Genomic DNA, 21,105 nt, shown 5'->3' with positions numbered 1-21,105 from the left:
TGGGTTGTTTTCAATTTTAAGCCTGCCTTTCTGTTCCTTTATTTTTAGTGCCTTTCTCCTCTCAACGCTTTTAACGGTATCCTGCAGCTTTACAGATCTGAAACCTCTGCCCTGGGATCTGGAGTCTTTCTTATGGATATCCCTTTTGATTTCATTATTCATTTACTTTTTTTTTTCTTCTTCTTTTTCCTCTTCTTCTTCTGTGTTTGTCTCTTGTCTGTCTCCTTCACAGCCCTGTTGTTGAATGAGCTTGGTAAGCCTGCATTCATTTTCCTCTCCCATTTTTTCCCACCTTGTCTGTGTAATTTTCAGAGGACAACTGATTTTCACCTGGCATTTTTCCCTTTGCTCACACCATCTCTCATTAGGGTGCTCAGCACTATTTTAAGTAAGCTCAGGGAGACATCTAAGGCCACTACTTTCCTCAGAGGAGAGCCCCCCCCACCCAGAGTCACTGAGTGTGTTGAGGAGCAGTTTTCAGGGGTGGCATTGGTACAGGGACAGCAAACCCACTCCCACAGGCTGTGGAGGGGCAGGGCTGCCTGGCCACTTAGGGAGGCTTGTGGCTGGACAGCAAAGTTGGCCAATCCTTCTTGAAGAGGTGGTGTCAACTTTGCCTCCGGTCTCAGGGAGATTCAGAGCCTACCCAGCCTGTGAAGCTCCTCTCTGGCCATCTCCAGGAGAGGGCAGAAGCAGAGGGAAGCAAAGCTGCCCCCCTCCCCCAGGGCACCCCATGGCCCCAGGCAGGCTCGCTCTGGTTTTGCCCATCTTGCAGCATGTGTTAGATACTGGGGGGTGGCAGCTTGCAGATGTGGGTTGAAAAGGCTGTGTTCAGATCTCCCCACACCATCCCTGGGTGTGTGTTGGGGAGCAGGCCCCATGCTGACAGTGCCCAGTGCCAGCACCACGTCCCTGTGGGCTGCATGGTGTCCATGTTGCTATGCTGATGCTAATCTTCTCTCTCTTTCTCTTTCTCTCTGTTTTTTGTTTCATCTAGGTGGCTTCACCATCACAGGTATGGATTTCTGCTCTCCCCTTGCTCCCTCCTTCCCTCCTCTCAACAGCCATATGCTTACCCCACTCTTTCCTTTTGCTTTTTCCTCTTTGCTTTTGTTCTGTCCTGGAGGGAAACTCTGGAAGGGTAAGAAAGCAACCATGCCGTGGCCCCATCTTCCCAGCTGATCCTGCTAACACCCTATCCTCTCACAGAGTGCTCTGCCTGCTACACACAGCTAACTCCTAGACCCCCTGAAGAAACAGGCTCACAGGATGTCAGGGGTTGGAAGGCACCCGAAGAGATCAAGTCCAACTCTCCTGCCAGAGCAGAACCAGACAGTCTAGCTCAGGTCACAGAGATACACCTCCAGACAGGCCTTCAAAGTCTCCAGAGAAGGAGACTCCACAACTTCTCTGGGGAGCCTGTGCCAGTGCTCTGGGACCCTTACAGTCAAGAAGTTCCCCCTTGTGTTGAGCTGGAACCTCCTGTGCTGCAGCTTCCATCCAGTGCTCCTTGTCCTATGCCAGGGAGCAAGTGAGCAGAGCCTGTCCCCCCCTCCTGCCCCCCAACTCTCAGATATTTATAAACATTGATTAAATCTCCTCTCAGTCTTCTCCTCTCCAGACTAAGCAGCCTCAGGTCCCTCAGCCTCTCCTCATCAGGCAGTGCTCCAGTCCCCTCATCATCCTCATAGCCCTCTGCTGGATCTTCTCCAGCAGGTCCCTGTCCCTCTTAAACTGGGGAGCCCAAAACTGAGTGCAGCCCTACACCAGCTCTTGGAGCAGGGAGGGCTTCTCCACTTGGTCCAGCCTTCATGAGAGGTGTGCAGAATGCTCAGCAGGGCACAGTGATACTGTGCTCCCTGCCTGGGCAGCAGCCGAGGTCCCCAGGCACTGCGGGAGGAGCCCCCTGCCCTCCCCACCAGTGAGCCCCCAGCGGCAGGGCTTGCTGAGCCATCACTCATCAGCCTAACATCCAACATTAGGCTGAGCACTGTAGAGAGAGGTCTGGGCCCCAGATGTCTCAGAGCAGCAGCCCTTCAAGAGCCCTGGGAAAAATGATTCAGACTAAGGAGGCTGTGGCCATGAGGCTGGTTCCCTGGGCCAGCAGGAGAAGAGCTGTCCCATAGCCTGCTGCTGCCTGTGCAGGCAAGAGGCTGGCAGCAGGGGAGTGACACTAACCCTGTGTGATGTAGGAGTAGAGTTTACTAACTGCACAGGGGGGATTTGCACAGGGCATGACAATCCTTCCTGCTGACCTCCTGCTGATCACTTTGGCAGGCAAACCTGTCCTCAGGAAGGTCCAGGCTAGAGACCATCCTCTTCCTTGCACCGTGGTCACCATCCAAGGTACCCACAGTGTGACATCAAGGGCCGTGGCGGGCTAAAAGGGACTAACAAAGGTGTTTGCCTCCCGACAGTTTTAACTCCTGTCTCCAGTGAATCCAGACCCTTTTTTAGCCCTCATGTCCTTCTCCTCATCTCTGGAAATGGACTGGCAGGGAGTTCAGAGGGGATCTGCACAGGGACAGTGACAAAGGCCACGCTGCCTGGGGTCCCTGTGCCCCAAAGGTTGTACAGATGCTGGTGGAGGTGCAGATTTGCCCTTGGTAGCTCCTGCACTGCCTCCCCTCTCAGGCTTTGGGACCAGGAATTCCCAGCACTGTTTCCTGCAGCCCCACCATCACAGCAGGAATTTCATGCTCTCCAGTTGCCAGCCTCCTCCCCAAGGTAAAGGTAAAGGTCTGCTCAGAAGGGGGCAGAACCAAGGTTTCCTACCTGTCTTAGCTCTGAGGCTGCTGGAAGCTCTCTCTGCTTGCAACAGGCTGATGGAAATGTCCTGATGCAGACCAGAAGAGCTGGGAAATGGTGCAGCCTTAGTGATGATCTGTCCCCTCCCAGCATCCCTGTGGGATGAGGCAGCAGGCACCAGGTGATAAGATGTTCCCCAGCCCCAGGGATGAAATGATCTCCTTCTGAATGCAGACAAGCCCAGATCCCCGTGCTAGCATTTCCCAGCAAAACTACCTTGCCTATTGCTCCATGAGCTCCTTCTCCTCTTCTGCTCTGTCGCTCCCACTCTCACCTAGGGGGTTTCCCAACCTCACCCTCTGATGGGATCCAGCTCCAGAGAGTCAGTAGCCAGGCCTGGCTCACCAACACACTCTTTGCTTTGCAGAGGAGAATGAAGAAAAGCAGCCCCTGACCAGCAAGGAGGAAGAGGAGCGTCGAATTGCGGAGATGGGACGCCCAGTCCTGGGAGAGCACACCAAGCTCGAGGTCATCATTGAGGAGTCCTATGAATTCAAGGTACTGGCTACACCTCCCTGCCCGTTCTTCTTCCCTTCCAGCTGGGGAATTCTCTTTGTGGGGTTGCACAGCCTCGGGAAGCAGATGTTGGTGGTATCATAGCAAAGCGAGGCAGCTGCTGGCATCACAAGGACTCAGAGCAGGACCAAGGGACACTTTGAAATGTGGTCAAGCAAAAGACATGATGAAAGAGTGAGGCTCACTCCAGTGGCACGGCAGAGGTTAACCCTGCACTCTGCACCCTCACTCTGTCCACTGGCCCTTAGCCACAGGGAAGGAGCCCAGGCTTCCTGTCCCACTCAGAGGCTACTTGTGGTTGCTGTTGGACGATCACATGGATCTGGTGAGGCTAAGAGCTGGCAGGGTTCCAAAATGCTGCAGGATGCTTGAAAATATCATTTCAAACCTCACAACGATGTGATACATCCAGATCCTACTTGCAGGTGGTCCTGAGCCTGGGACTGCCAGTGTAAAGGGCTGATGCCCTAAATGGAGGCAAGCTGCTGTGAATGCAGATGCCAAGACCAGGAGCTGAACCCTAGCCCTTGCCTTATCTTTTCTGTAGCATAAAAACACCAGACTACCCTATTATGCCCAGAGGTGGCTGCCACTCTCCCATGGTTTTTGTGTCTACTGCCTGAGTGTGTCTGAGGCAACCTTCAGGCCACCTGCCCCAGCAGCAGCTCCTACCTCCTGCTGGGGCAGCACCAGCCCTGCCAGCACTGGACTCCAACTTCTGAGCAGCACAGAGATGGGAGAGCTGAGCTCAGCAAATGGGCCTTGGCCAAGTCCCAGTCAGTGCTTTGAAGCAGACCAGTAACAATTCTACCCAAGGTGCTGGGACCAACAGGAGCTGTGGCACCTCAGCACTATGTGCTGTGGTGCCTCCACTGAGATAATTCCAATTCTCATCATGAGCAGGTTTCCAGAAGTCTTTCTGAGCAGCAGCAAGGGGAACTGCAAGTTACTTACATCTGCTTTTTGCTACCTGGACCCTTGACCTGAGCTCAAAGCCTGCTAGGCTTTTCCACCAGAGCATGGCTGTGAGCACTAGAGCCAGTGATGTTTAGCTCATCTCCAGCCTGAGAGCCTCTAATTCTGTTCTCTGCCTCTCCATCCACAGAACACAGTGGACAAGCTGATTAAGAAGACAAACCTGGCCCTTGTAGTTGGCACAAACAGCTGGAGGGAGCAGTTTATCGAGGCAATTACAGTCAGTGCAGGTGAGTCTGGAGCACAGCTGCAGGTGAATTACGGCCAGCCTGGCTTGGCTTGGATGCAGCACTCAGCCTGGCTGTGTCAGGGCAGCAGGGCTGCGGCGCTGCTGCGGGCTCCTCCTTCACCACAGCTGCATTCAGGAGACAGATGATTGAATGCTTTCCTGACAGTACCTTGGCTGGTGTCTGGGGGCCTCAACACAAGAAGGAGAAGGTCCAGAGGAGGGACACAAAGATGATCAGAGGGCTGGAGGGGACAGGCGGAGGGAGTTGGGGCTGTTCAGCCTGGAGAAAAGGCTCCGGGGAGGCCTGAGAGCAGCCTTCTCCAGTGTCTGAAGTGGGCTACAGGAAAGCTAGGCAGGGACTTTCACAAGGGCTTAGGGTGATAGGATGAGAGGGAATGGATTGAAGCTGGAAAACAGCAGGTTCAGGGTGGAACTTTGGAAGAACTTTTTGACAGTGAGGGTGATGAGACACTGGCACAGGTTGCCCTGGGTAGTAGTGGCTGCCTCCTCCCTGGAGGTGTTCAAGGCCAGGCTGGATCAGACCTTAAGCAACCTGGGCTGGTGGGAGGTGTCCCTGCCTGTGGCAGAGGGGTTGGAACTGGATGAGCTTTTAGATCCTTTCCAACCTAAACGTTTCTGTGAGTCTGTGTGTAAGAAACCCCTGGCAGTAGGTGCACCTGGAGCAGCCAGCGGAGAAACACCCTGGCTGTGACCAGGTGACAGAGGGCAAGAGTCATTTCAGTGAGAGAGGACTGTGACTTGAACACCACACTTAAACTGGGAGCAGCAGAGGTGATGTCTGTGTGCAGCAGCAGCACTCCCTGTGCCTGCTGCTCCTCAGACTGCTGCAGGGACAGCAGTGAGGCAGTGAGACTGCCGAGCGCTAAAGGCAGCCACTCAGTCCCTCTCTGGGGGCCAAAGCCTGCCCCTGGCTCCCTGCTTTCAGCAACTTCTGCTGTGGCTCAGTGGCCCAGCAGCACGTGGTGTCTGTGGGCAGGAGCTCAGATTTGGTCTCCTCTCCTGGAGAACTGCTTTTCCCTCAGAAAGGCTCTCTTGTTCTGTTCTCACAGACACCAGAGATGCCCATATTTACCAGGATGCCCAGTACAGGATAGATTCCACCTCTGTGGAAGCAAAAAGAAAACAGGTCTCCTCCAGGTGTTGTCTTAACAGCTGGAGACTCTGCAGCTCACCACCTGGCTGTTGCAGCCTCACAGCCCAGCCTGGGCTGCCCCTGGCCACGCATTAGGGAGGAGTCAACCAGTTTAAATCAAGTAGCTGGGGGAGGCAGTCTGAAGCTAGTCTGGGTAATTGAGCATTGAAAGGGAGCACTCAGCCATCTGACCTCCAGCTCTGCCCAGCAGAAGGGAATGAAGAGAGATGGCTGTACCATTTACCCTCCACCTCTGAAATCCAGGAGGGGACATTGTGCCACCAGCTATCTCCTCAGACTATGGTCCCTCCTCTTGGGGCATAGTTATTCTTAGAGCCTCCCATTATTTCAGCTAGGGCATGAGCACATCATGCAAGTGCAGCTAAACTCATCTGTGTCAGAATCAATTACTTAATTGCATCCCATATTTAAGCAAAGACAATCACTGGGGCTTGGATCCCATCTCTCTGAAAGCCTGGTTGCCACCAAGTCTTAATTATGCAGACAGCATCAGCGGTGCTAAGATGGTAATTAACAACCATGTCATGAATGAGACACACTTCAGTGGACAGGAGCTAGCCCTTGAAGTTGGTCAACAAGAACTTGTCTCTGAGCCCTGGACCCACTGCTTTTTGCCTCGACTTAGTGCTGAGCAAGTTAAAAGGCCTCAAACAGTGGAGTTTGAGGTTGAGTGTTTTTTCCCTGCAAGCCCACTGTGGAAAGTAGGTGACAATCAAACATTCCTACTTCAAAAAGTGATCTCACAGTTGAGGAAAAAAAACCCAAAACACATTAAAACCCCATTTGCCACCCCATGAGGCTGAGTGACAACGCAGTAGGAGGTCATATCTGTGGAAGGCGCAGGTAGGACTGTGCCACACTGTGCTGTGCCATCTCGTGCTGCCCATTGGGCTGAGCTGTAGCTGCCTTTGATGGACACTCAGCAGTCCACAAAGGACCAATGCTAACCTGTGGTGAAGCAAGGAAAGTGTGGCCAGCAGGGCTAGGGAGGTTCTCCTTCCCCTCTACTCTGCCCTGCTCAGACCACACCTGGAATAATGTGTCCAGTTTTGGGCTGCCCAGTTGAAAAGAGACCTGCTAGAGAGAGTCCCACATGTATGACTGAGGGACTGGAACATCTCTGTGCTGAAGAGAGCCTGAGAGCCCTGGGGGTGTTCAGTCTGGAGGAGGGAAGGCTGAGAGGGGACCTGATCAACATCTATCAATATCTGAGGGGTGGGCGTCAGGATGAAGGTGCCCAATTGGTAGGACAAGGAGCAACAGGTCCAAGCTGGAACCCAGGAGGTTGCACCACAACATGAGGAGAAAGTTCCTTGGTGTGAGGGTGCTGGAAGCCTGGAGCAGGCTGCTCAGAGAGGTTGTGGAGTCTCCTCTGGAGCCTTTCCAAGCCCACCTGGAAGTGTTCCTGTGTGCCCTGCCCTGGGTGACCCTGCTCTGGCAGGTGAGTTGTCCTGAATAATCTCTGGAGGTTCCTTCCAACCTCTACCATTCTGTGACTACACAGCAAAGGCATCCTAGGCTTGGTGAGCCTGTTCTTGAACGCATCCCTGGGTCACTATCTGGCCTCCCTCTTGTCATGGAAGGACCTCTGTATTTCAAGTCAACTTCAGAAGGTCTGCCAGCTCCTCAGAACAGACATGGTTGCTGCCTAACAAGGTGACAGGCAGGTCTGGATGAGTGCTGTGACAGTAGCCCTCATGCTCATTTTTCAGCCTGTTTGTTACCTCCATAAAGATTTTGATCCATGACAGCCCTGCTGGCATGCAGCTGGGGAGAGGATTAAAATACCTGCTGCAAAATCACACTGGGAGCACGGTGCTGGGTACCCTGCCAGGACCAGCTGCCATGCAGTGAGCCACAAAACAGCCAGCACAGGCTTTCCACGCACCAAAACTGTCCTCATCTTCAGGGCAGTGCACAGGAGCAGGGCATTTATATCTGGCAAACAACAGCACTGTGCCACTGAGGAGCTGCTGCTTCTGACATGGTGAGTTTGAAGCTTTAAAGCCTAGAAACACTTTGAATGAGATTCACCAAAGCCAAGGGCTGGCTCCTGCACTTGGGGCACAGCAGCTCTGTGAAGGATCCAGGCTGGGGGCAGAGTGACCAGAAAGTGCCCAGCAGAGACAGTGCTGCGAGTGCTGGGTAAAGGTGAGCCAGGCTGTGCCCAGGTGGCCAAGGAAGACACCAGCAGCCTGGCCTAGATCAGGAGCAGTGCAACCAGCAGGAGCACTTAGCATTAGGGAGGCCACACCTTGAGTATTTGGCTCAGGTTTGGAGCCCTGACTCCAATAAAGACATTAAGGTGCTGGAGCAGGTCTAGAGGAGGGCAAGGAAGCTGGGGAAGGGTCTAGAGGACAGGGCTGGGGAGGAACAGCTGAGAGACTTGGGGTTGTTTAGCCTGGAGAAGACGAGGCTGGGGGAAGACCTCATTGCTGCCTGCAGCTCCCTGAGAGGAGGTTGGAGTGAGGAAGGTGTAGGTCTCTTCTCCTTATTAACAATTGATAGATTGAGAGGAAATGGCCTCAAGGTGCCCCAAGAGAGGTTTAGGTTGGAGATTAGAAGAAGCCTCTTAACTGAAAGGGTGCTCAAAGCCTGGCAGAGGCTGCCCAGGAAGGTGGTTGTATGCCCATCCCTGGAGGTGTTTGAAAGAGGCAGAGCTGTGGTGCTTAGCCTCAGCCTTGGCAGAGTTAGAGGCTGGTTGCACTCAATGGTCTTAAAGGTCTTTTCCAAATGAAAAGCTGGAAAATCCTACAAGTTCCTGTAGTGAGGACCCCATGAGCAGGAGTTTCTGACTGCACCACAGCCCTGGCATTGTGCACTAGAGCAGGCTGGGGAGCTCCCTGTTTGCCATGCAGCACACCCAGGAGGGACAATCTGGTTACCAAGCTCATGAAATGCCTTGTCAGAGTTGCTGCAGAAGGCAAAATGTCACCAGCCCCCAAGGGCTCACTGGGAAGGTCAGCCCTGCAGCTAGGGAACCCCCCTGGAGGCTGCATGCTGAGTGGCTTTTGAGAGACAGGGGAGGTGCTGACAGCCTGGAGAAGGGAAAGGAGAAACTGAGACACCTGCCTGGATCTCAGTGGTCCTACAGGGGCCAGCGAGATGAAGATGTGCCAAGCCAGTGCCAGCAGAAAGGAGGACCAAGGGGAGGGGTCAGAACAGTGCCACATCTGCTGAGCTCCTTCCCTGCAGCCCATGGGAGAGCTTCTGGGCATGAGGCAGCCTGCATGGCCAGGAAATATGCTGGTGGATGCTTAATGCCCTGAGAACCTTTGGGGCTCACAGCAGCTGGCTGTCAGGAACCAAGAGCCCCTGGGACATCAGGCAGGATGGGCACAAGGATTCACATCCCCAAGCCCTGGTCTGTGCTGGGTCTTGCAGGTGCCAGAGCCATGTGCAGCAGCTCGCTGCATGGAGCCAAGCACCAGCATCAGGACCAGCACAGGAGAGCCAGTGTCCAACCCATGCAATGTGCCTGGTGAGCAGAGATGTGGCTAGGACTGCTGGCAGCCTCACACTGGGAAAATGACCCCTGCAAGACATCATTTAGCTACAGATGGGTGGGAAGCGAAGCACTGACCTGGCTCAGGGGCAGAAAATCACAAGAAGTGCCTTTTTGCTGTGAGGAATGATGCTCCATAGCTGGGTAATGACCTGGGGGTGCTCAACAGCTGCCTGGAAGGAGGGCAAATGGGGCAGCCTTTTCTTGTGCTAGGGGCAGCCACTGACCTAGGTCACACCAGGCAGAAGGGAACGGGCAGCCAGCGTTCACAGGGCTGCACAGGGAGGGGCAGGGAAGGACAGTCAGCAGCAGGGGGAAGAGAGGTGTCAGGACAGATACTCCTCATGGCTGGTTTGCAGAAGGAGTGAAGCATCAGAGCGAGCAGCATCTCAGCAGCCACCAAAACCAGGGAGCTGAGAGCAGTTGCAGGCATTCCTGAACAACAGCTCCAAGTGGGCTTCCTTAGGGACGTCTCCAGAGGGCAGGTGCTCACCCACCCTGATCAGCTCCAGCCAGCGTGAAGCTGGCTCTTCTCACACAGAGCTGAGTCCCAGAAAGCAGCTGGTGGTTAAATGTAGGCAGAGGTGTTGGCATGAGACTCCGAGCCTGCTGAAAGGCAGGTTGCTTTTTGAGACCCAGGCCTTTGAATGTTTATCTGTACCACAAGAGTGGGCCAGGAGAGACCATCAAGCCCTTCTGGTGACTGTCCAGGAACTCAAGGCCTTCTAGGGGCCTTCTGGTCTGGCAGATGAGGGCTGCAGCATGCACAGAAGCTTTGCCCAACCTCCCCCAAGATCACAGAATCACAGAATGTCAGGGGCTGGAAGGGGCTTCAAAAGCTTATTCAGTCCGCCCCCACCTGCCAGAGCAGGGTCACCTATACCAGATCATGCATCCAAGCTGGTCTTGAATATCTCCAGAGAGGGAGACTCCACAACCCCCTTGGGCAGCCTGTTCCAGTGCTCTGTCACCCTCACAGGGAAAAAAAATTCCTCCTCATGTTTACATGGAATTTCCTATGTCTCAACTTGCACCCAGTGCCCCTTGTCCTGGCACTGGGCATCAGCCAGCAGAGCCTGGCTCCAGCCTCCTGGCACTCGCCCTTAACATCTTTATAAACATTGATGAGTTCACCTCTCAAGCTCCTCTTCTCCAAGCTCCAAGCCCCAGCTCCCTCAGGCTCTCCTTGTAAGAGAGCTGCTCCATTCCCTTCATCATCTTTGTGGCTCTGCACTGGGCTCTCTCAAGCAGTTCTATGTCCCTCTTGAACTGGGGGATCGAGAACTGGACACAGAACTCCAGATGTGGCCTCATCAGGGCAGAGCAGAGGGGCAGGAGAACCTCTCTGGACCTAGTAGCCCCAGCCCTTTGAATGCACCCCAGGATGGGCGAGCCTAACTGGGCACTGGTGGTTTTCTCCAGGGGAAGACGACGATGACGATGAATGTGGAGAGGAGAAGCTGCCCTCCTGCTTCGACTACGTGATGCACTTTCTGACTGTCTTCTGGAAGGTCCTTTTTGCCTTCGTGCCCCCCACAGACTACTGGAACGGTTGGGCTTGCTTTGTGGTCTCCATCCTCATGATTGGCCTCCTGACAGCTTTCATCGGTGACCTGGCGTCCCACTTCGGCTGCACCATCGGCCTGAAGGACTCGGTCACCGCTGTCGTGTTTGTCGCCCTGGGGACATCAGTGCCAGGTAAGCTCATCCAGCAGCAGAGTTGCTTGTCAAGGCCCATCTCTGCCTGCTCTGGGTTTGGGTGTGAGCTGGGAAAGCTGGGCACACTGAGGTCCTCAGCTCTGCTCTGTGGCACCGCCGAAGACAGCCTGGAGATGGGGGTTGGGTTTCAGCCATGGAGGAGCCAGCAGGATGGAACCAGGATATGGAACCTGTCCCCCCCTAGAAGTTATTTCAAGGACCCTCTCCTTGCAAAGACTGAGGCTCTGTTTCTATGGACAGCTTCTATGCTGTCCACTCTCAGAGCTCCTTCCCTAGAAGTAGGAATGGAAGCCTCAAGGCCAGGCTGGATGAGCCCTTGAGAAACCTGATCTAAGAAAATCTTGACAGTGATGGTGAGGAGACACTGGCACAGGTTGCACAGGAAGGCTGTGGCTGCCCCCTCCCTGGAGGTGTTCAAGGCCAGGCTGGATGAGGCCTTGAGCAACCTGGTCTAAGTGGAAGGTGTCCCTGCCCATGGCATAAGGGTTGGAGCTGGATGACCTTTCAGATGCCTTCCCACCCAACCCATCCTATGAATCTATGAAGCCAGTCTCTGATCAAAGTGCTGCCTGTGCTGGCTTGCCTTCAGAGCATCTTCTGCTCTAGCCTTGCTTCCCAGGTGAGTTTGGTGCTAGCCTGCCCACAGGGCGCACTGACCCACACAAACACTTTGTGTAAGAGCAGGCTCAGCCTTGGTTCAGAAGGAGCAAGCTAAGGTTGCTGAGCCAAGGGAGCCACTTGAGATGTGACTTGTGAAACCCTAAAAAAGGCCCTGCCCCCAAGACTTGCTCATCTCTATCAAGTGGTTACCCAGCCTCAGAAGACAGCAGGAACTGGCCAAAGAGAGAGACCCATCCCAGTTTCCACACCTACCACTGCTTTGCCCTCAAAATGCACATGGACCTGCTGCAGCCCAGCTTTGCCATCTGGCATGAAACCATCTGCTGGAGAGGTTGGTCCCAGGCAGACCTTTGCTCTAGGAAGTCCCATGTTAGCTGGTGCCAAAGGGCTGTGCTTTTCACCCACCTTCTTCCATCAGCTGCGCTGGCGAGGCAGAGAGAGAGTGGTTCCTGGACAAGGGGATCTAACCCAACCCCACCACCCCTCACCTCAGCCACACCTTCTCTTGCCACCCCCAGAATTCCTGGGATCAGCACTGGGGTACACAAAGGCTTTTAAAGTGTCCTAATGCTATCAGAGCCCTGCCAGGGCCCCCCTTGCCCTCTCCCACCACCAAAAAAAAAAAAGAAGGACCAAGAGGAAGAAAGTCTCATAGTTCTGAACTGGGCTTTTCTGGATTCTGACTGTCACCCTGGCTCTGGCCAGCTGTGTCCTTCCTTGGGAGTGCTTATAGATTGATTGGGTTAAAAGGGACCCTCCAAGGGCATCTTGGCCACCCCCCTGCACTCAGCAGGATGCACAGGGACACAGAAAAACTAAGCTTGAATGTCTGCAGGGACAGGGCCTCAAGCACAGCCCTGGGCAGCCTGTGCCAGTGTCTCACCACTCTGCTTCTGCACAACTTCCTTCTGAGGTCCGACCTAACTCTGCCCTGCTCCACTCTCAAACCATTGCAGTCATCTTATCACTGCAAGTCCTTCTGAGCAGTCCCTCCCCAACCTGCATGTAGGTCCCCTTCAGATACTGAAATGCAGCTCGAAGGTCTCCCTGGAGATTTCTCCTCTTCAGTCTGAACAGCCTCAGCACCCTCAGCCTGTACCCATAGCAGAGCTTCTGCAATGCCTCTCCTCACCCAGCTGTCTTCTGTGGTCTCTGCCCTCCCTTTGCAGACACCTTTGCCAGTGTCTCTCCTGCTGAGGCTCTCTCTGCCCTCCCTTTACAGACACTTTTGCCAGTGTCTCTCCTGCTGAGGCTCTCTCTGCTCTCCCTTTGCAGACACCTTTGCCAGTGTCTCTCCTGCTGAGGCTCTCTCTGCTCTCCCTTTGCAGACACCTTTGCCAGTGTCTCTCCTGCTGAGGCTCTCTCTGCCCTCCCTTTACAGACACCTTTGCCAGTGTCTCTCCTGCTGAGGCTCTCTCTCTGCCCTCCCTTTGCAGACACCTTTGCCAGTGTCTCTCCTGCTGAGGCTCTCTCTCTGCCCTCCCTTTGCAGACACCTTTGCCAGTGTCTCTCCTGCTGAGGCTCTCTCTGCCCTCCCTTTACAGACACCTTTACCAGTGTCTCTCCTGCTGAGGCTCTCTCTGCCCTCCCTTTGCAGACACCTTTGCCAGTGTCTCTCCTGCTGAGGCTCTCTCTCTGCCCTCCCTTTGCAGACACCTTTACCAGTGTCTCTCCTGCTGAGGCTCTCTCTCTGCCCTCCCTTTGCAGACACCTTTGCCAGTGTCTCTCCTGCTGAGGCTCTCTCTCTGCCCTCCCTTTACAGACACCTTTGCCAGTGTCTCTCCTGCTGAGGCTCTCTCTCTCTGCCCTCCCTTTACAGACACCTTTGCCAGTGTCTCTCCTGCTGAGGCTCTCTCTGCCCTCCCTTTGCAGACACTTTTGCCAGTGTCTCTCCTGCTGAGGCTCTCTCTCTGCCCTCCCTTTGCAGACACCTTTACCAGTGTCTCTCCTGCTGAGGCTCTCTCTCTGCCCTCCCTTTACAGACACCTTTGCCAGTGTCTCTCCTGCTGAGGCTCTCTCTGCCCTCCCTTTGCAGACACCTTTGCCAGTGTCTCTCCTGCTGAGGCTCTCTCTGCCCTCCCTTTGCAGACACTTTTGCCAGTGTCTCTCCTGCTGAGGCTCTCTCTCTGCCCTCCCTTTGCAGACACCTTTACCAGTGTCTCTCCTGCTGAGGCTCTCTCTCTGCCCTCCCTTTACAGACACCTTTACCAGTGTCTCTCCTGCTGAGGCTCTCTCTGCTCTCCCTTTGCAGACACTTTTGCCCGTGTCTTCCCCACTGAGGCTGTCCTGCCCTCCCTTTGCCAGTGTCTCTCCGGCTGAGGCTCTCGCTGCCCTCCCTTTGCAGACACCTTTGCCCGTGTCTCTCCTGCTGGGGCTGTCCTGCCCTCCCTTTGCCAGTGTCTCTCCTGCTGAGGCTCTCTCTGCTCTCCCTTTGCAGATACCTTTGCCCGTGTCTCTCCTGCTGGGGCTGTCCTGCCCTCCCTTTGCCAGTGTCTCCCCTGCTGAGGCTCTCTCTGCCCTCCCTTTGCAGACACCTTTGCCCGTGTCTCTCCTGCTGGGGCTGTCCTGCCCTCCCTTTGCCAGTGTCTCCCCTGCTGAGGCTCTCTCTGCCCTCCCTTTGCAGACACCTTTGCCAGCAAGGTGGCCGCCACGCAGGACCAGTACGCGGACGCTTCCATCGGGAACGTCACCGGCAGCAACGCGGTGAACGTGTTCCTGGGCATCGGTGTGGCCTGGTCCATCGCAGCCATCTACCACGCGGCCCACGGACAAGCCTTCCAAGTGTCCCCAGGAACCCTGGCCTTCTCCGTCACCCTCTTCACCATTTTTGCTTTCATCAGCGTGGGCGTGCTGCTCTACCGGCGCAGACCCGAGATCGGAGGTGAGCTGGGCGGGCCGCGGACTTCCAAGCTGCTCACATCGTCACTCTTTATCCTCCTCTGGTTGTTGTACATATTCTTCTCATCTCTGGAAGCCTACTGCCACATAAAGGGCTTCTAAAAGGGACAATCGGAGGTAGTGCATACATCTATATATATCTATATGTATCTATATAGAGTGATATATAGGTATAGATATAGATATACTGCTGTGTATAATGGACAGAGAAGGAATAAAAGAGATTGGCCATGTTCACACACCTGCGGATGGAAAACGGCTTTGGCGCATCCTTTGGACTAGGCAGGACCCAAAGCTGGCAGGAGCCCTCCCCCGGCGCAAGCCTGGCGGCAGGGTGCTCGCTGCGACTCTACCGACGCCAGTGGCTGGCGGCCACTGAGCCCTTCCCTGTTGCTCTCTCCTGCCCGCTGGCCCCCCAGGAGGATGGAGGCTGAGGCCAGCGGGGCGCGGCGGGACAGGGAAGGCCAGAGGAGCTGGTGGCAAAGCGGTGGGCGAGGGGAAGGAGAGGAAGGCGAGCAGCCTGCCCTCTGGCCACCGTCACCGCTTGGGAACATCCCCTCTGGCCCAGCTGGAGTGAAGTGAGCCCGGACTGAAGACGAGGGGAGAGTTGGAAGCTTTCTGAGGATAGAACACAAACCGTTTTCCTCATCGGGCTGGGGTTGTTGCCTGGGCTTTGGTTGGTCTGTCGAGGTTGGGGTGGTCTGTTGTTTTGGGGGTCGGTTTGCTGTTTTGGGGGGGGGGGGTTGTTGGTTTGTTTTGGCGTGTGTACAACTAGCATTTCCCACCACCACCACCACCACCTGCCCCCCACCTTTCCCCCTCGGTGCTTCAGGGCTGCCTGGTGCCTGAAGCCGAGGTGGGGCAGGGCTGGGGGTGCTCCTCCTGCCCCCCTTGGGCATGCTGTCCTGGTACTTGTAACATTGCATGAAGGAAACGATCCCTGTCTGTATATAGCATCCTGTAACAAGAGTCCTTGCAGCCGTGTGGGTTGAGCATTGCAGATACCGGAGTTCTCTTTTCACTGGGTTTTATTTATTTGAGTTAGTTCCATTCAGGTAGGGGGTTAGGTTGTTTGTTTGTTTGTTTGTTGGCTTGTTTGTTTGTTTGTTTGCTCGTTTGTTTGTTTCCTCTTAGTGGGGGTGCAAGGAGGGGAAGCTGTCGCCGCTTACTGCTGCGCGCAGGGGTTCCAGGAGAAGCAATCAAAGCCATGCAGATGGAGGTTGGCAGGGCAGAAGAACCCACACCCCAGGCACTTCATCCCGCCGGGTGGCCTGGGTTCCCCCCACAACCCCAGCAGTCAGTCCAGGACATGCTGAAGCCAGTGGGAAGCCTCCACCATCTGCAGGAGGCTTTATGCAAGGCCCCAGGGAGCTCGAGTGGCTTGAGCGGCATCTGAGCCCAGGAGGAACCGGCATGGCTGGCTCCCAGCACCTCCTCTGCCTTCCTAGCCAGTGGCTGACTCAAAATCTATCACCCCCCCCAAGATCCTTTGTCCCCTGTGTCCCCAGAGGTCTACTGAAAGCCCCTGCTTCTGAGAGTTAAGCCATCAGGATCAGTCCCCAAAGCTGGTCCTTTCCCACAGCCATCCAGAGGGAGAGTAACTCAGTGTGAGGGCCAAGGGGCCGTGAGGAGGTCTCCCATGTCACCGAGCACAACCAGGAGGTGTCAGCCAAGGAAAAAGGCTCCATTTGGCCCCGTCAGAACCTGAACTTGATGGGAAGAGGAGGCAGGGAGGTGTACCTCAGCGTGAGCCCCCGATCCAGCGGCGCAGGCTGGGGCAGCCAGCCAAGCCTGGGGGGTGCAGCTGCAGAGCTCCCCGGGGCCCCGCACAGGGATGCTGCTGCTCACTGGTGTTGAGAGATGTCTCCTGAACCCTGTGCCCTCCAGCAGCCTTCCTGGGGTCCCCTGCTGAGCTCTCCCCACCCAGCTGAGAGCCACATCTGGCACGTATCCCCTAAGCAGCTGGCTGGGGGTGCTTGTACTCATTTCAGACAACCTGTGGAGGTTTTTAATCACCTGGTCTAAGTTGGGTTTTTTTTCCTCTAGAAATACAAAGTTGTGCAGCATTCTCTTTTTCTTCTCAGACCTTTTTTTCCCCCTCCTGGTGGGATTTAGGGTTTTTCTTCGGGTTTTTCAGGGCTGGGGAGGGGGGAGGAGGGGAAGAATCAAACACAGGAGCAGGTTGTTCAGGTTTCTGACTACCTTTATGTACAACGATCTCATTTTCATCTGTTTGGCTTTGTTGTTTTGTTTTTTTCTCCCTCTAACTTTATTTTCCTTCGTGTGTATTGCCCACCACTATAGGCAGTGAGCCCACTTAATTGTGATGATCCTTATCAATGGTACACAATGCACAGACAAATAAAGTTTGTAATGATTCCTGATGGATCCAGCAGTGCTCCTGCATATTCTCTATGGAAAAACGAAAACCCAAACAAAACAAAGCAAAACAAACAAATCCTTCCCCCCCCCCCTTTCCCATTGTCTCCCCTCACGTTGTCACCAACCCATCGGTTTGCCTTTGCTGTGTTTCTCGCCTCCATCTGCTCACCTGGCCCCATCTGACAGCTTTCCTCCTGCTCCATCTCCATCGTGCTTCGGGCTCACTGTGCTGCGGTGCAGCTGGGGCTTGGCAGCCCACCCAGCTCTCAGGGGGTGCAGGAAAGCCGCAGTGCAATCCTTCTGGCACCAGTTACTGCTCCTGTGCTGGTTGCCACTGCTGGCTCAGCCTAGGCTCAGGGAGAGCTGTGCCTGTGTCCCCAGGGTACCTGGCAGCTCTCTGTCTTCTTGTTGCATTGCACTGGCCCTCTTCTAGTACCAGCCTCGTGGGGACTCACACTAGGTTAAGCCATTAGTTAGTGGTAAGTGGGAATGCAGAAGGTACATTGCCAGAGCAGGGTCCAGAAGCAGATCTGAGACACCCTATGAGGTCACTGAGCAAACCAGGAGCTTGTGCAGCTCTGGGCAGCTGACTGCCCATGCCCTAGTGCAGGTGCTGTGGCCATTTCTGACTCACACGGATAAAGGGAGCTCAACCAGCACTGAGGAGGAGAAAAGTCTTTGTGTGCCCAGGGATCTTGCTCCTCCCTATGGTTCATCCAGACGCTGCTGAGCTGTCCCGAGATAAACCCTCCTACGATGCTTCCAAAATCCTGATCTGACAACTGACCTCAAACATCAGCTCTGGAGATGAGTCCCATGGAAGTGCTGCCTTCCTCTGCCCCTGCTTCTCCCAGTGCCACAAGTGTGCCTGGGACACACACTCCTGGGGTCCTGCCCATCTGCTGCACAAGGTCAGGATGAGGCCACACATCTGCTCAGCCTGGCACCACCAGCAGTGCCTGACTCCTGAGCCCCAGGCTAGGAACATGCCAGCAACCCAAAAGCTAGGGGTCAGGAGGTGGTGGGGTTTGTCTGCAGAAGCCCATGGACAGTAAAATCCTCATCTGCTGATGTGAGGGGACATGGGGCAGAGCAGGCAGCTAGTGCAGCCTGGCAGCCAGAGGATTTGCTGTGCTCTCTGGGCTGCTCTCATCCAAACCTATCCCTTCCACACATCCTCTGCTGCCTTTTTTCCAGCCGTGCAGCTGGCCACACTTCCCATGCAGGTGCTCAGCAGGATTAGTGTGGGTGAAGCTTCAGCAAAGGCAGCTGGTGACGTCTGTCTGCTCTCCCCAGGCAGTGAGCTATGAAGGCAGAGCAGCTCCCCTGACCAAAAGGTGATGTGAGGGTTGTGCTGCTTCGGAGTGAGCTGCAGGCGTGGTGGTCATTAGCAAGTCACAGAATTGTCAGGGTTGGAAGGGACCTCAAGGATCATCCAGTTCAAACCCTCCCTTACCTTGGGCAGGGACACTTCACACCAGATCAGGTTGCCCAGAGCCACATCCAGCCTGGCCTTAAAAACTTCTAGGGATGAGGCTTTCACCACCTCCCTGGGCAACCTGTTCCAGCCTCTTACCACCCTCATGGTGAAGAACTTCTTGACATCCAGTCTGAATCTCCCCTCCTCTAGCTTGGATCCATGCCCCCCCAGTCCTGTCACTACCCAACTCCCTACAAAGTCTCTCAGCAGCTCCCTCACCAGGGCCCTTGTGTACCAGCCAAGTATTGGCAGGCATTGAGCAGCTCTCCTGCTTCCAGAGCTTTCCAAAGGGGAGGATGGAGCAGCACTTGCGAAGGACAAGGCCCAAGTCACACGCAAACACCAGCCTTGTGTCTGCAGCTCTCTGCCAGCTGCCTGCTTCAGCACCTGTAGTGAGCTGGTGCCAGGTGTCATGCTTGTTTGCCCAGTTGCTCATGGAGGAGCCTCTCACTTGCATGCCACCTTGCCATGGGCCACCGAGCCCCAACCACCTGCCTGTCTCAGCAAGAGTGTAATGCCTGCTCTCCTGCAGCAGCCTCGGCCCTAATCCAGACCCTCCACAAGCAAAACCAAAGTGCCCTTGTCCCTCTACAGACACCCCAAGGAGCAGCAGGAGAGAGAACACTTCCCTGACTTGCCCTCCTGTTTGCCCAGCCTGCTGGGCACAGCCTGGCTCCCCAGGTCGTCTCTCAGGTGCCAGTGCTCTTCCAGCTCCTCCCTGTCCCTGCCAACCTCCACGCCCTCCCTCACAAGGGAAGGGCATAGAGCATCTCTGATAAAGCCCTAGGCTCAGGGGGTGCCAGAAACAGCACTTTGAACCCTTGGCCTCTGCCCATCCACCTGCCCCAGCTGCTCTCAGCCCGGGCACAAGTGCACAGAGCACTGACAGCCCTGAGCATCTTAGCAAAACCATACCCCTGGCCCCTGGGGGGGCAGTGGGAGTGGAGGCAAAGCACAGCCGTACCTGAGCACGAGGAAAAGCTGCGAGAGAGGCAGGAACTCTGCAGGCCCCGGGGCCAGCAGGAGCCCCCAGCCTGCAGCATCTCACGGCTAAGCCTACCTGCACCGCTACCACCCCTCGTGCCAGGCAGCAAGGCACCCACTGGCTCCAGAGCTGCAAGCCCCTTGCCTCCAGACAACATCCCTACCCCTGCCAAACCCATTCCCAGCAGCCTGCAGCGGCTGTGGGGTGAGGGGCGACTGCAAAAGCCACTTGTGCAGCTTTCTGCCCACTTCCATCTCTTCTCACAAAGGCCAGAAGGGAAGCTTTGAGCCCCTTCTGGTCAAGAGCCTGGATGCAGACTATAAACTCTCTGTGCTATTTCTGCTACAGGCAGGGAGGGAGAGCGCCAGAGCCTGGGTGTTATTGTTACAGCTATTTTTAGATGCTTGGGTAAGAATGAAGTGTGACGGCGTTGGGGGCCATACACATACCTAGGGAGGAGGCTCAGCTGCATTGCTACAGGGGCAGAGCCAGAAAGTGGTGGAGACAGAGAAGAGAAGAAAAATTTGATGCTGGAGGGTGCAGTTGCAGGAGAAAGCCCTGCAGTCGTCTTCTGCAGGTGCTGGCACCTGGGGAGCCACACCACAGAACAGCAGAATGTGGCAGCTCACATGCCTGGGGTGCATTAAGAAGAGTGTGTCCAGCAGATCAAGGGAGGTTCTCCTCTCCCTCTGCCCTGGTGAGACCTCATCTTGAGTACTGCCTTCAATTTTGGGGCTCCCCAGTTTAAGAGGGACAGGCACCTGTTGGAGAAGGTCCAGCAGAGGGCTACAAGGATGATGAAGGGACTGGAGCATTGCCTGATGAGGAGAGGCTGAGGGACCTGGGGCTGCTTAGTCTGGAGAAGAGAAGACTGAGAGCATCCAATAAATGCCTATAAATACCTGAGGGCTGGGGGTCAGGAGGGGGACAGGCTCTGCCCACTTGCTCCCTGGCATAGGACAAGGAGCAATGGATGGAAGCTGCAGCACAGGAGGTTCCAGCTCAACACAAGGGGGAACTTCTTGACTGTGAAGGTCCCAGAGCACTGGAACAGACTCCCAGAGAGGTTGTGGAGTCTCCTTCTCTGGAGACTTTGAAGGCCTGTCTGGATGTGTTCCTCTGTGACCTATGGTCCTGCTCTGGCAGGGGGGTTGGACTCGATGATCTTTGTGTCTTTTCCAACCCCTAACATCCTGTGAGCCTGTGATCCTCTAATCCTGTGACCAGAACCTCCCTGGCCTCACCTGCAGGCGGTGGCAGCCCCCACGCACCCACCTGCACAGAAGGCTCTGCTGCTTTCCCTCTGAACGTCTGACTGGTGCAGGAAAGCGTCCAGAGGCGTCTGTGTTCTTGCAGCGAGCACCAGGGGACAATAACTGGAGTGACATTCCGAGCCTTTTAAGGGCTTGAGCCGTCCTCCTCCTGGAACTAGAGATGGGGAGAGGCTCTGGCCAGCCAGCAGTGCCCCTCATGCAGGTGGGAGGGATGCTGCAGAAGAAAAGGGCCCATCTGCTCAAGAAGCAGCTTTCAGCATGAAGGACAGTCAGAAGATCACTGGCACTAGCAGGACTTGGTGCCTAGAACAGGGCTCTGATGGCATCCAAGAGGGCTCTACAGGGTCTTGCTGCCTCTCTGAAGCATGTTGAAAATGGCCAGCCCTGCCTCTGAGCACCCAGTGTCCCCAGAGTGGCTCATGCCTCTCCCCTGCCAGCACTGCACCCTCCCTTGGCTCCCTCTCTCCCCCTCAAAGTGCACACCAGCTTGGGTCTCATCTCTAGAAGTGTAAAAGTGGGCACTGGGCTGCAGGGCAGGT

At 55.3% G+C, this 21,105-nt stretch overlaps 1 protein-coding gene across 4 annotated transcripts in view; it reads left to right on the top strand.

Moving 5' to 3' along the window:
* SLC8A1 (solute carrier family 8 member A1) overlaps positions 1 to 16,833 on the top strand; it is a 153,174-nt gene extending 136,341 nt beyond the window's left edge. For 2 of the 4 annotated variants that reach the window (XM_064146228.1, XM_064146227.1), the window contains exons 4-9: positions 233 to 253; positions 998 to 1,015; positions 3,176 to 3,306; positions 4,430 to 4,529; positions 10,630 to 10,905; positions 14,171 to 16,833. In XM_064146228.1, the coding sequence (XP_064002298.1) occupies positions 233 to 253; positions 998 to 1,015; positions 3,176 to 3,306; positions 4,430 to 4,529; positions 10,630 to 10,905; positions 14,171 to 14,547 (923 nt within the window). In that variant the 3' untranslated portion in view covers positions 14,548 to 16,833. The remainder of the gene's footprint in view (positions 1 to 232; positions 254 to 997; positions 1,016 to 3,175; positions 3,307 to 4,429; positions 4,530 to 10,629; positions 10,906 to 14,170) is intronic. The other 2 variants (XM_064146230.1, XM_064146229.1) reach the window with 1 other exon arrangement.
* Positions 16,834 to 21,105: the final 4,272 nt, after the last annotated feature.

This window comes from Pogoniulus pusillus, chromosome 7, assembly GCF_015220805.1.
Source record: "Pogoniulus pusillus isolate bPogPus1 chromosome 7, bPogPus1.pri, whole genome shotgun sequence".
Classification (NCBI taxonomy): domain Eukaryota; kingdom Metazoa; phylum Chordata; class Aves; order Piciformes; family Lybiidae; genus Pogoniulus; species Pogoniulus pusillus.
Note: the sequence above shows the minus strand (reverse complement) of the source record. Positions and strands in the feature narration are given on the sequence as shown.